The sequence below is a fragment of the Argopecten irradians genome, chromosome 1 (genome assembly GCF_041381155.1).
Source record: "Argopecten irradians isolate NY chromosome 1, Ai_NY, whole genome shotgun sequence".
Lineage (NCBI taxonomy): Eukaryota > Metazoa > Mollusca > Bivalvia > Pectinida > Pectinidae > Argopecten > Argopecten irradians.
Window position 1 is genome coordinate 55,188,555 of NC_091134.1, and position 11,603 is coordinate 55,200,157.

General features: G+C 35.6%; 1 protein-coding gene and 1 long non-coding RNA gene across 6 annotated transcripts in view; both read left to right on the forward strand.

Moving 5' to 3' along the window:
- The first annotated feature begins 285 nt into the window (after positions 1 to 285).
- Positions 286 to 4,558, forward strand: LOC138334290 (uncharacterized). The gene is made up of 4 exons (XR_011210085.1): positions 286 to 440; positions 860 to 997; positions 2,945 to 3,103; positions 4,324 to 4,558. It is a non-coding gene; the product is annotated as an uncharacterized lncRNA (long non-coding RNA).
- Positions 4,559 to 7,635: 3,077 nt separating this feature from the next.
- Positions 7,636 to 11,603, forward strand: part of LOC138334241 (biliverdin reductase A-like) — a 78,565-nt gene continuing 74,597 nt past the window's right edge. Inside the window, exons 1-3 of one of the 5 annotated variants that reach the window (XM_069282871.1) lie at positions 7,652 to 7,742; positions 9,182 to 9,255; positions 10,292 to 10,521. In XM_069282871.1, coding sequence (XP_069138972.1) covers positions 10,382 to 10,521 — 140 coding nt within the window. In that variant the 5' untranslated portion in view covers positions 7,652 to 7,742; positions 9,182 to 9,255; positions 10,292 to 10,381. Of the gene's footprint in view, positions 7,743 to 7,776; positions 7,964 to 8,119; positions 8,764 to 9,095; positions 9,256 to 10,291; positions 10,522 to 11,603 lie in introns of those variants that run through there. The other 4 variants (XM_069282889.1, XM_069282864.1, XM_069282896.1 and 1 more) reach the window with 4 other exon arrangements.

Genomic DNA, 11,603 nt, shown 5'->3' on the forward strand with positions numbered 1-11,603 from the left:
CTATAGTACAGAGTGCATCTTCATGTACCATGAAGCAGAACATTCTTTACAGAGTTCCTTATATGGATAGCAAGTTACGTATGGCATATTGTTTGCCACGAATATGAATATTCATTAAGAATTTAAAATAAAAAATTAATGTTACACAAGTTTGGAACATGTGCCGTGTTATGAACTTTTAAACGCAAAAAAGGTATTTCTAGCACAATACATTATGTGTTGTCATATTCGAGTTTGTCACTTCTATATTAAGAAATGGGAATTTACGCTTCTATAAATAATTTAGGATGCGGTATGACTTAAGTTCCGTAGCCGACATCACAGCTGGACCACGTGATTTACATTCACAAATATGTGTATATAAAGAAATATGTCAGACTGTTTTCACTCTCAAATAGATTTCATCAAGCAGACTGAATCAAAGATATATTCTGTATCAGGTAGGCACAACTGATTTATTCTGTATCTTTAGGTGCATCTCATTTCTTTAGTTTTCTCCTGGCGATGTCGTGCAGTAGTCAGTAGTATCTATTGCATTTGATATTTGAAATACAATATATATATATATTGAACTTCTCTAGCCCTGAAATATCTTAAATATATACTGCATTACTTTTTCACTAAAATGTTATTAACCATTGATTTACAGAATCTGTCTAGCAATGTTCCCTTGTAATTTCTGCATATTTATCAGATTATGTATACTCCATGTAAGGTTCATTACTCAAATAAAAATTGCTTATGATTTTTTTCATAATCCATAACATACATTTTACTGTGTTGTTTTCCATCTTTGGCACCGATTGACACCAAACATATTATAGCACTGATAGATATTTTGCTTATAATTATTTAACAGGTAGTTATGATGACGGGTATCTCTGAAAACATCATCGCTCCCGAAACTTTTGCTGGTATTGGTGGAATTGTATTTGGCTTTTTTGGTTTACACCAAGCTGCATATGTTTGTCCAGTATGTTTAACTGGAGCTGTACATGTAAGAACTGTTAATGATTTTATATTTATTCTTAATTACGATAAATTGTTTTTAGGTTAACTAGTAAGTAAATTAAGCATTAATTAACTTAGTATATTTATTTTCTATCCAACTGAATGTTTCAGAAATTTGACAACGTTGCTTCAGCCGACGTGATATTACGTGATTTTTTTATATGTTTATATATCACTTCTTATGTGTACTTGAACATAACTTAGTTGATATAAAGTATCTATGCATCCGTCTTAACCTTAGATATCACTGTTGACTAGTAGATTGTTTGTAAATATTGACAGCAAAATATGCCAAAAAATGTACATTTCAGTTTAGTAAGTATATAGGGTTCAGTACATATTTCTGTCACCCAATAACCATGCCATTATGTTTGCTAGTGTTTATAGCATGTACATGTACTAGGAGCGCTGGTTTGATCGGATTCGATTTTACGAAAGCATACACATTAAATTCTTTTTGATATTGCTGTGTAAATTGCGGCTATATATCATAACATGGAGATATGGCATATATGGGTCCAATGTGATTAAGATCCAGGGTTAGACTGTCGTGAATTTTCTCTCAGGGTATAGGTAGGGAATGATCCTTTTTCTGCCCCAGAAATTTCGCCAGAAATGTTAAAAGCAACAAATACGCGACTGAACAAAACCCAAGAAAAATCAATAAATCAACATGGAGATTTCAATTTTACTTTCTCAAATACTGTTAAACTTGTTCCACTGCGACAAACAAGACTCTTAATCATTTTGAAATACTCCCAGTCATAGAAATACTAACTAATACTGTATGAAAACCAGTTAAATAATTATTTTACCGGGTATGAAATCATATGAATAGGTATGGGAATTCCGTTTGTGATGATCATTAGGTCAAAAGTCAGCACGCCCGTGAAGCACGAGCTCGAGTTCGAATGTGATTTTGACTGTCCACAGGTTAATTTTATTAGCATATGTAAATGACGTTTTACAACTTCCGGTTTGTTCTACGCGTGCAGGCTGTCTTGTCTTGGGTAAGACAGAGAAATAGCATCGTCATCGGAAGTGCAGATATCTCTGTCCGATTGGGTAGATAAAATGCCATCTACACAAAGTGGGAATAATGGCTTTAAAACAAAATTTTTAAAGAGTTTAAGTGCATTTCCACAAATCTGCATGCTTTGCCCCAGCAGTTGATCACTTATTCTCAAAAATAGTCTTCGTCTAATGTTCGTAAAAGAGTGAATTATGTCATTTATTTGAGCTATAAATGACGACATAAAATTCAACTTTACTTTTAGTACTAAAGGTTATCTGTTGACATATATATGTAATCACAAAGAACCCCTTTTATACAAAGGTTGGGCTAAAATAGCGCCTTCATTGTTATACATAATGAGGCTCTCTTTACCAATATGAAATTATACGTTCGGTGTAAACCAATGAGGATTACTATACACTTTGCAACGTATCAAACATAGCATGTAAAGTGCAAATTAGAAAACAAAGGAGGAAGGGGTCGGAGGGGGCTTTTGGTCGAAATAAAACTTTATCGCTTCAACTTTCTAAACTTCCAGTGAAAATAGTCTCTGTAAACAAACTGGATGCGCATGCGCGGCCAAGTTATACAACTTTGACTTTGCATGAGCATTACCTCCTAATTTCCCTTGTTCGGGTTTGGATAATTTGACAAATTGATCATAGGTAAATACATTTATTTTATAATATCATAAATTACATATAATAGAGGTATTTGAGATTATTGAGATGACTCCCTATACACTATATTTGCATCATATAATCTATATCTCAATTGACCATTTTGACCCACGCATTAGAACGAAATTCGGAAAAAATATAAAGATACGATTGTAACAATGAATGATGAAAGAGTTGGACAAAATATAGGTTTCTTCTATCATTAAGCTGAAATTCCCCGTTTTGTGAAGTGTGATAGGTAACTCCAGCAACTAAGGCGGACGAAGATCTAGATATCGATGCATCAACCATTTCTGACGACGATTATTTCCATCATCACGAGGCACACCCGTTTTCAAACGGTTTTCACACTGGAGGACACAGTTTGACACATATAAGTTCTGGAACAGCACAGAGAGTAAGATAATCAAAATCACATGATCTAACTCATGGATATCAAGTTTTAATACACCAAGTAATAATAAAATAAAAAATGTAATACCACTATCCAGCACTGTTTCAGTGAGTCGAGAGTGAAAGTATACAGTTATCAAAATGAGATTCCTTCGGTAATACATACAATATTCAAATTTTATGAAGGTGCATAATATAAGACTCTTTCATATATGGATATGAATTTAAGGATAGGGATATTCTACACAGGGTCACAATTTTTTACAACAATTTTTGATTCAAAGAGTAGAATATCTTAATGTGATATAATGAGTAATCAAAGTTATCAAAGCATCGATATAATTAAAACGTTGTTATGAAGTTATTAAAATCTCATTATGCTCACAAACTATTCCACAGCAAAAGGTAACTATTCCACAGTAGTAGGTGATAATAGTAGACTTTGCTCTGACTATACCTCAAGCTATAACAATAGATGACATCACAGCCATGTTTTAAATACATTTAGATTAAAATACATATAGGTCTCAAGGTTTAGATAGGCAGTAAGAGTTTACCTGGAGCTGTTTAAAGATGCTCCACCGCTGACGAATGGTATTTGTTCACTATCAAAAACAGGAGCAAACGATATAGTATTTTTATTCAGTTACAAAAGTTACTCACTTTACACCATTACCACAATTGAAAAGTTTGAGCTTCAAATTTTGCATTAAGTTAAAAATCTGAAAAAATAATTAATTGCATCCCGAAAAAATTCCGTGTCACTATATCCTATATGGAATAAAATACTAATTGCGCATCCACCACAGGCAAAATGAATTATTTTATTATATTTTTTTGTGTTAATTAGACATATGTAAACACGATTAAACACCAATTATTGATCAAATGATGAATGTCATTTATGCTCTGTCGGAGGTGGAGCATCTTTAATAGTTAAACAATACCCAGTGTAATAGTGGAGAGTACCAGTGACTTTCGGTGCCATGTTTTAAGTATGAAAAACACCTCAAACTGTGGAATAGTCTAGATAATTAAATAGTTATCGGCCCCTACGGGCCTCGAACAATTCATTATCTTTCAAGACTATTCCACAGTTTTCAGTGTTTCTCCTATACAGAATTGTACGGAAAAATAGTAATAGTACTGTCAAAATACACAGTAACTGTAAATCAATTAAAATACTAATGTTGTATACAGCTATTTGCCACATTGTCTTTGCAGGTGGAGATAGTGACTGGATGAGGACTAATGGTTGACAATGGAACCTTCCCACGATCTGACAATCGTGCATCAGATTTTGAAACTGATATTATTACTCTATATATTTTAATCCATTGGACAATACAATAGACCATATAAAAATATTAGCTAACGACTTAATTGGCTATAGTGACATTATGAAACTCTGAATGAAAAAATATAAAGAGGAATTAAACTCAAGAATTTGCAGCACAAAGTCAAAGTTTTTTTTCTTATTCAAAAGGGCTTTGAATACAATTTGCGATTTTTATTTGAAATTGAGCATCATTAATCATTACAAAGTGTTTGAAAAAGCAGTTACTAACACAGAAATACAATTAAAAAAAAAATGATTGTTGATTTTAGTCTTTTCTATAATAAATAACGGTTGTATACTACTTTATGGTCAAATTATGTAACTGAACAAACCTGCGTCGACATGGCCAACTGTCCATTCATTGTACGTACGCGGACACTGGCAAATTGACAGATACATGTATATTACGATACGTATACGGCATATTTGCGCAAAATTACATTATAAGTTTAAGGCTTTATTACATCATGATGACAATACAGGTTTTAAAATACAACCAAATACTTTTTTTTTTAATATAAGATATCTTCAATAATTGCCACACATATATTACAAGACATAAACATGTTATATATCTTATATAAAGGTATAACGGTTATATTATCAGCGTTATACGATATGGCATTTGTATTCCTATCAAATGACCAGTCTAGTAAATAGTAAAGAAATCTTATAAAGACACAAGATATCTTACAACTGATGTAATATATATCTCCAAGTTAACTAGATGTCACATCAAAGTTATAAGTTGTCTTACTTTATAATGGTTAGTTAAGCATTATTCTTAATGTGGGGGCTATTTATGAAGTTATAGACAAAATACGGAAGGCGACCGTTTTCAAAATCCAAAAAATATTTACAAATTATGGAATAGGTCTATTCTCTTAACATTTGACATATAAATGATTTTATGTGTGAAAAAGTTGCAGCTTCTTTTGCACAGAATTATACATGGTATCTGTGATAACAGATAACCAATTGTGTGATATCACCGTCCAATTTTCGTTTAAATAAGTTGGCCATGTAATTTGAGCTACCACCACCTTTTGGGGTCAATAAGTGGACAAATCAAAGTGTACACATGTATAATATATGCACCTATTTATGCACTACAAACCAATTTGGATGTATGCCAGTGTATGTTTCTGTTCTGGCGACGACCTAGATTACTGAGGATTTCCACAAGCTCTGGTCCTATAAATTTTGAGTATTATACATATACACTAACTTTACACTCAATAGATTTCACTTTTCTAACTTGAAAGATCTACCGCACTATACAGAATGCAAAATGCTGTAAGTTTCTCTCTCTCTCTCTCCCTCTCTCTCTCTGTCTCCCCCCCCCCCCCTCTCTCTCTCTCTCTGTTCAGCGTCAGCATCAGGCCTAGGGTAAAAAAAAAGAATTTGGAATTCAAGCTTCTTTGTCATTTCAGGATTATTGACCTGATTATTTTTATCCACTCCAACAACCACATTTCCAACATGTTCTAGCTATATAGTATGTATTATATCAGGATGGTACTTAGCATCAACTGGAGATGGATTAATACTTGTGAACCTGTTACCGATGTTTGCGTTCGTATTCATCTCGAAAATACTATGTATCAATATTCATTATTTAGAAATTGATATATCGATATTTCGAATCTCACTTGGCAAGTTATCGTAGACTGGTGAAGAAATTCTGAATATTAAAAGAAAACTGCTAATGAGAAAATTTGCGCAACCACTGCTTTTGGAGTAAAGTACGGAAGCGTATTAGGTTCACGTCCGAAAATATATTTTTTAGGATAGCGAAAATGTTTTATTTGGCGGCCGCCAGATAATTAAGTGGCGGCCGCCAGATAAATTAAGTGGCGGCCGCCAGATAATTATTTGGCAGCTGCGAGATAATTATATGGCGGCCGCCAAATAAAACATTTTCGTTATCCTGAAAAATATTGTCGTACGTGAGCCTAATACGCTTCCGTAGTAAAGCATATTATGAATTTGTTGAAATAAAGAATCAGAATCAAAAGCAAAAACATCAAAAGTAAAAGATTTAAAAAAAACAACAACAAAAACAGCACTAATTTCCGGAAAAAATAACACCGCAGCTTCGTTACAAATGTAATATGGCATATAACTTATGTAGTTTCTTTGACAAATATCCAAAATATTCTCTGATTTGCACAAGAAGAATGATGGCCATAGGACGCCACCCTGAATATCTCGACGTTTACTGGCAACTGGAGTTTACAGGCGCAATATACATGTACATTGTAGATACCATTCGAATGTTGTAGATACATGTACTACGTATATATAGAGAATACAGGGTTAGTATCTTACAATACAAGGTTTATTTTGGTGCGAGACTTAGGAAAGCCGAGATGACGAGGCTTTGCCGAGTCATCTCGGCTTTCCGTGTCGAGCACCAAAATAAAACTTGTATTGTAAGATACTAACCGTGTATTCTGTTTATCCTGCAACCATTATGGCTTTCAAAACGAAAGCAAATTGACAGTTCCTTACTTTGTTTCGCTCGAAGCGAGACGCTTCTTTGATGCGGAGGTAAAGATTCATTCCCTTAACCGAATGAGAGTGTACTCCTTTTTACTGCCGTGGGAAATAAATAAGCGCATTCACAAACAGTAACCGTAATTCTATTCAGGGTGATATATCACTGAAAGGAAATGAAAATACTCAAATAACAACCAATACCCATTAAAGAATTACTTAACAATACATACCTTTGTCATGAGCCAAGAAAAAGACGACACCGCCATACGAGATTTTCGATATCGTAAAAATGACGTCATTTCGATGAATGTGACGTCACGTTTTAGCGGGACTGAATGACGTTTCATTCACCGGAAGGTTCAAGTTCTGGGTCAAGTTAGAAAAAGTTCCGTCAGATATGGAACAAATTCACGTGATCGTATTGACGGATAAAGCATATCGTATTGACGGATAAAGCACAAGTTTATCCGGCAGTAGTTATCGGTCAGTATGCGGGACAGTTGCAGGATAAATATATGTATATTGGCATCGGTTCTATTAAGTTGTGACTCGAACGCGCCCATAGAATATATTCTTAGAGGCATTGCTCCATACAAGCATGGTTAACATGAAAGCGAAATCCAATCCCTATATATATTTTGAAAACACATTGGTGTAGTGCGACCACAAGTATATATCGCGACACTGTATAGAATTACCTCCCTTATTTCTGTGTTGGTTTACACGCGTGTATACTGGCATGGATAGCCGAACCAGCTACCGGTGCTTGCATTACTCTAATTAAAACGTATACTACTGACATGTAAGTTTGACAGCTGCAGAAGTGTACAAACATATATGCATGGATGACAGTCACTTGTAGTATTAGTAATCAGTATGCATATGATTCGTACGCGTTATTCGCAAAATAAGCATACAATGTATGTATATACTCAGTACGTGTATATGGATATATTTTGTACAAATGATGCAAAGTCGAACAACCCTCACTGCCCATGTGAACCGAAAACGTGTTTCTTACATGTAAGTTTAGATATTTGAGGACCTATAGCTTCATGTAATGTCATGTATAGTTTGCAGGTCATGATCATGAGCAAATATATTGAACAAAGGGCAACAACTCTGTTTACTCTGTTCAACATATACATACATAGATACATAGATTTATTCTGACAACATACATGTTAACATGTACAGGATTTTTTATAATCCTATAATAGTCAACTCTTAGAAATTCACGGATTTATTTTTTCAGTGTATAAATACTTTAGTGGCTGATTTTTCCAATGTGAATCGAGTTCATATTCAAATTGCTTAACTGTCCTAGACTGAACAACATTTGATGGGAGACTGTTCCAAGTATTCACGACTCTGGGTAAACGAGTGTTTTCTCACGCACAGCCTTGAATGCTCTTTGTACACTTTCAAATCATGTCCGCGGGTACTTGATCCCTGGTTGATTGAAAACAAATCTGCGACTTCTTTTGTATTTTCCAGAAAGTATTTTGTACATTTCAATCATATCCCCACGTGACCGCCTGTATGCTAACGTTGGAAGTTGGAGTTTACGCAAACGTTCTGTATATGGCAAAGTTGAGAGACCTGGCACTTGCTTTGTTGCTCGACGTTGAACGTTTTCTATTGTTGTTACATGCTTTTCCAAATACGGACACCAGGCTTGAACAGCATATTCAATATGAGGCCTAACTAATGCCGTGTATAAAAGTTTAAAACTGTTCTGGTCCATGTATTCCATTGTCCTCCGCAACACTCCCATGATTGAATTTGCTTTGTTGACCTTTTCACATATATGTTTGTCAAAGGTAAGTTTATCATCTATGGTGACACCAATATCCTTCTCCGAGTCAACAAATTTTAAAAATTGGGCATTTTCCTTCAGTCTGTATCCATATTTAGTTGTATTTGAATATCCCAATCGCATCATTTTACATTTGTCCGGGTGGAAGCAGAGTTTCCAAATATCTGACCATTGGCTTAATGAATATATATCATGTTGTAATATTTTGCAATCCTCTTCATTTTTTATTGATCTAAAAGCTTTCGTATCATCCGCATACAGATAGGTGTCTGTCCCCGGTACTTGTTACATCGGGCATATCATTTATATAGAGAACAAAGAGAAGTGGTCCCTAACACAGATCCTTGTGGTATCCCGCTTAAAACTGGATTCCACTCCGACGTTTTGCCATTCACTACAACTCTTTGTTTTCTTCCAAACAGAAAGGCTTGGATCCAGATTGAAAACTGACCACCGATGCCATATTTTGCGAGTTTATGTACTAGTCGGCCATGAGGTACTTTGTCGAAAGCCTTCATAAAGTCACAGTATATAATATCCACGCATGCTCCCTCATCCAAAATATCTGTCCATTTATCCATGACATTGATAAGTTGAAGAACCGTGGATCTACTGTCTATAAAACCAAACTGAGCGTTACTAAATAGCTTATTTCTTTTCATGTGACTCATTATTTTATCCCTTATTATTGATTCTAATAATTTACAAACAACACTGGTCAGGCTTACTGGTCTGTAGTTTGAAGCCTCCTTCCGATCTCCTTTCTTAAATATTGCCGTTATATTAGCGCATTTCCAGTCCGCAGGTAATTTCCCAGTGTCGATTGATGTTTGAAATATTAATGTAAAATGCAATGCTTAAAGGGACAATTCACTCAGACTAATTCTTCTACATAACCAATAAGCAAATTATGGCATAAATGTGTTGTTTTATATTTCTTATGAAACACAGAACATAAAATATTGACAAATTCCACGTCATTATTTAGTATTTTAATTGATACCGTTGTAATTATAAATCGTTGATCAATACGATTAAGCAGGTAAAATATGTACGTTGTACCCATATCCGAGCCAAAGTCTCGCACGTTAAACAAATGAACTACATAACCACTGTGGAGGTGATAAAATGATTTTTTAGGCAAGATAATTCACCTAATAAGGTAAACACACTAATGCTAGAGCGATTTGAGCAGTTCTAGACAAAAGTAGCATCACTCTATGAGCAAGGGACAGAGTTCGGCATACAAGATGTTCGACCACAATGTGTAATGGCGGACAGCGAGCGAGTTTGAACATTTCACATGCATTTCATCACCATGGGCTTATCTGACATATCACAGAAAAACCAACTGGTTGAATTTCCATTAGAACTGGGTTTTTACCGATATATGTACAAATTTTAATGTTCTCTTAGACTGAATTGTCCCTTTAATATTTCTAAATGTAGCTTATTTTTCTTATCAAATTTCTACAATTGATACCCCGGTATATATTTTACAACTATTGAAAACCTGTAAATTTTCTTTACAGGTCCATATAAGATGTACATGTACCAAGGACTTTGATGAGTCTAAATTACAATTGTACATAGAGTGGCTTAATTACCAATAGAAAACAAAAATGGCAGATGGATCAGCAGCAAGTCCCTATGGTGTAGTTGTAGTTGGGATCGGGATAGCAGGAAAGGTCAGAATCAGGGACCTATCAGCCTTACAACAGTTAGGGGATTGCTACTGGACCATTAAAGGATTTGTGTCCAGGTGAGTACATGTATAGCGCCTAGCAGATCACCGCACCATCAAAGGGTTTCTTGTATCCAGGTATGTGTATAGTCTCACACTGCACCATCAAAGGGTTTGTGTCCAGGTAAGTATAGCGCCGGTCAGATCACTGAACCATCAAAGGGTTTGTGTCCAGGTAAGTATAGCGCCGGTCAGATCACTGCACCATCAAAGGGTTTGTATCCAGGTAAGTATAGCGCCAGTCAGATCACTGAACCATCAAAGGGTTTGTGTCCAGGTAAGAATAGCGCCGGTCAGATCACTGAACCATCAAAGAGTTTATGTCCAGGTAAGTATAGCACCGGTCAGATCACTGAACCATCAAAGAGTTTATGTCCAGGTAAGTATAGCGCCGGTCAGATCACTGAACAATCAAAGGGTTTGTGTCCAGGTAAGTATAGCGCCGGTCAGATCACTGAACCATCAAAGGGTTTGTATCCAGGTAAGTATAGCGTGGGTCAGATCACTGAACCATCAAAGGGTTTGTATCCAGGTAAGTATAGCGTGGGTCAGATCACTGAACCATCAAAGGGTTTGTATCCAGTAAGTATAGCGTGGGTCAGATCACTGAACCATCAAAGGGTTTGTGTCCAGGTAGGTATAGCGCCAGTCAGATCACTGAACCATCAAAGGGTTTGTGTCCAGGTAAGTATAGCACCGGTCAGATCACTGAACTATCAAAGGGTTTGTATCCAGGTAAGTATAGCGGGGGTCAGATCACTGAACCATCAAAGGGTTTGTATCCAGGTAAGTATAGCGGGGGTCAGATCACTGAATTATCAAAGGGTTTGTATCCAGGTAAGTATAGCGCCAGTCAGATCACTGAACCATCAAAGGGTTTGTATCCAGGTAAGTATAGCGCCGGTCAGATCACTGCACCATCAAAGGGTTTGTATCCAGGTAAGTATAGCGCCAGTCAGATCACTGAACTATCAAAGGGTTTGTATCCAGGTAAGTATAGCGCCAGTCAGATCACTGAACCATCAAAGGGTTTGTATCCAGGTAAGTATAGCGCCAGTCAGATCACTGAACCATCAAAGGGTTTGTATCCATGTAAGTTA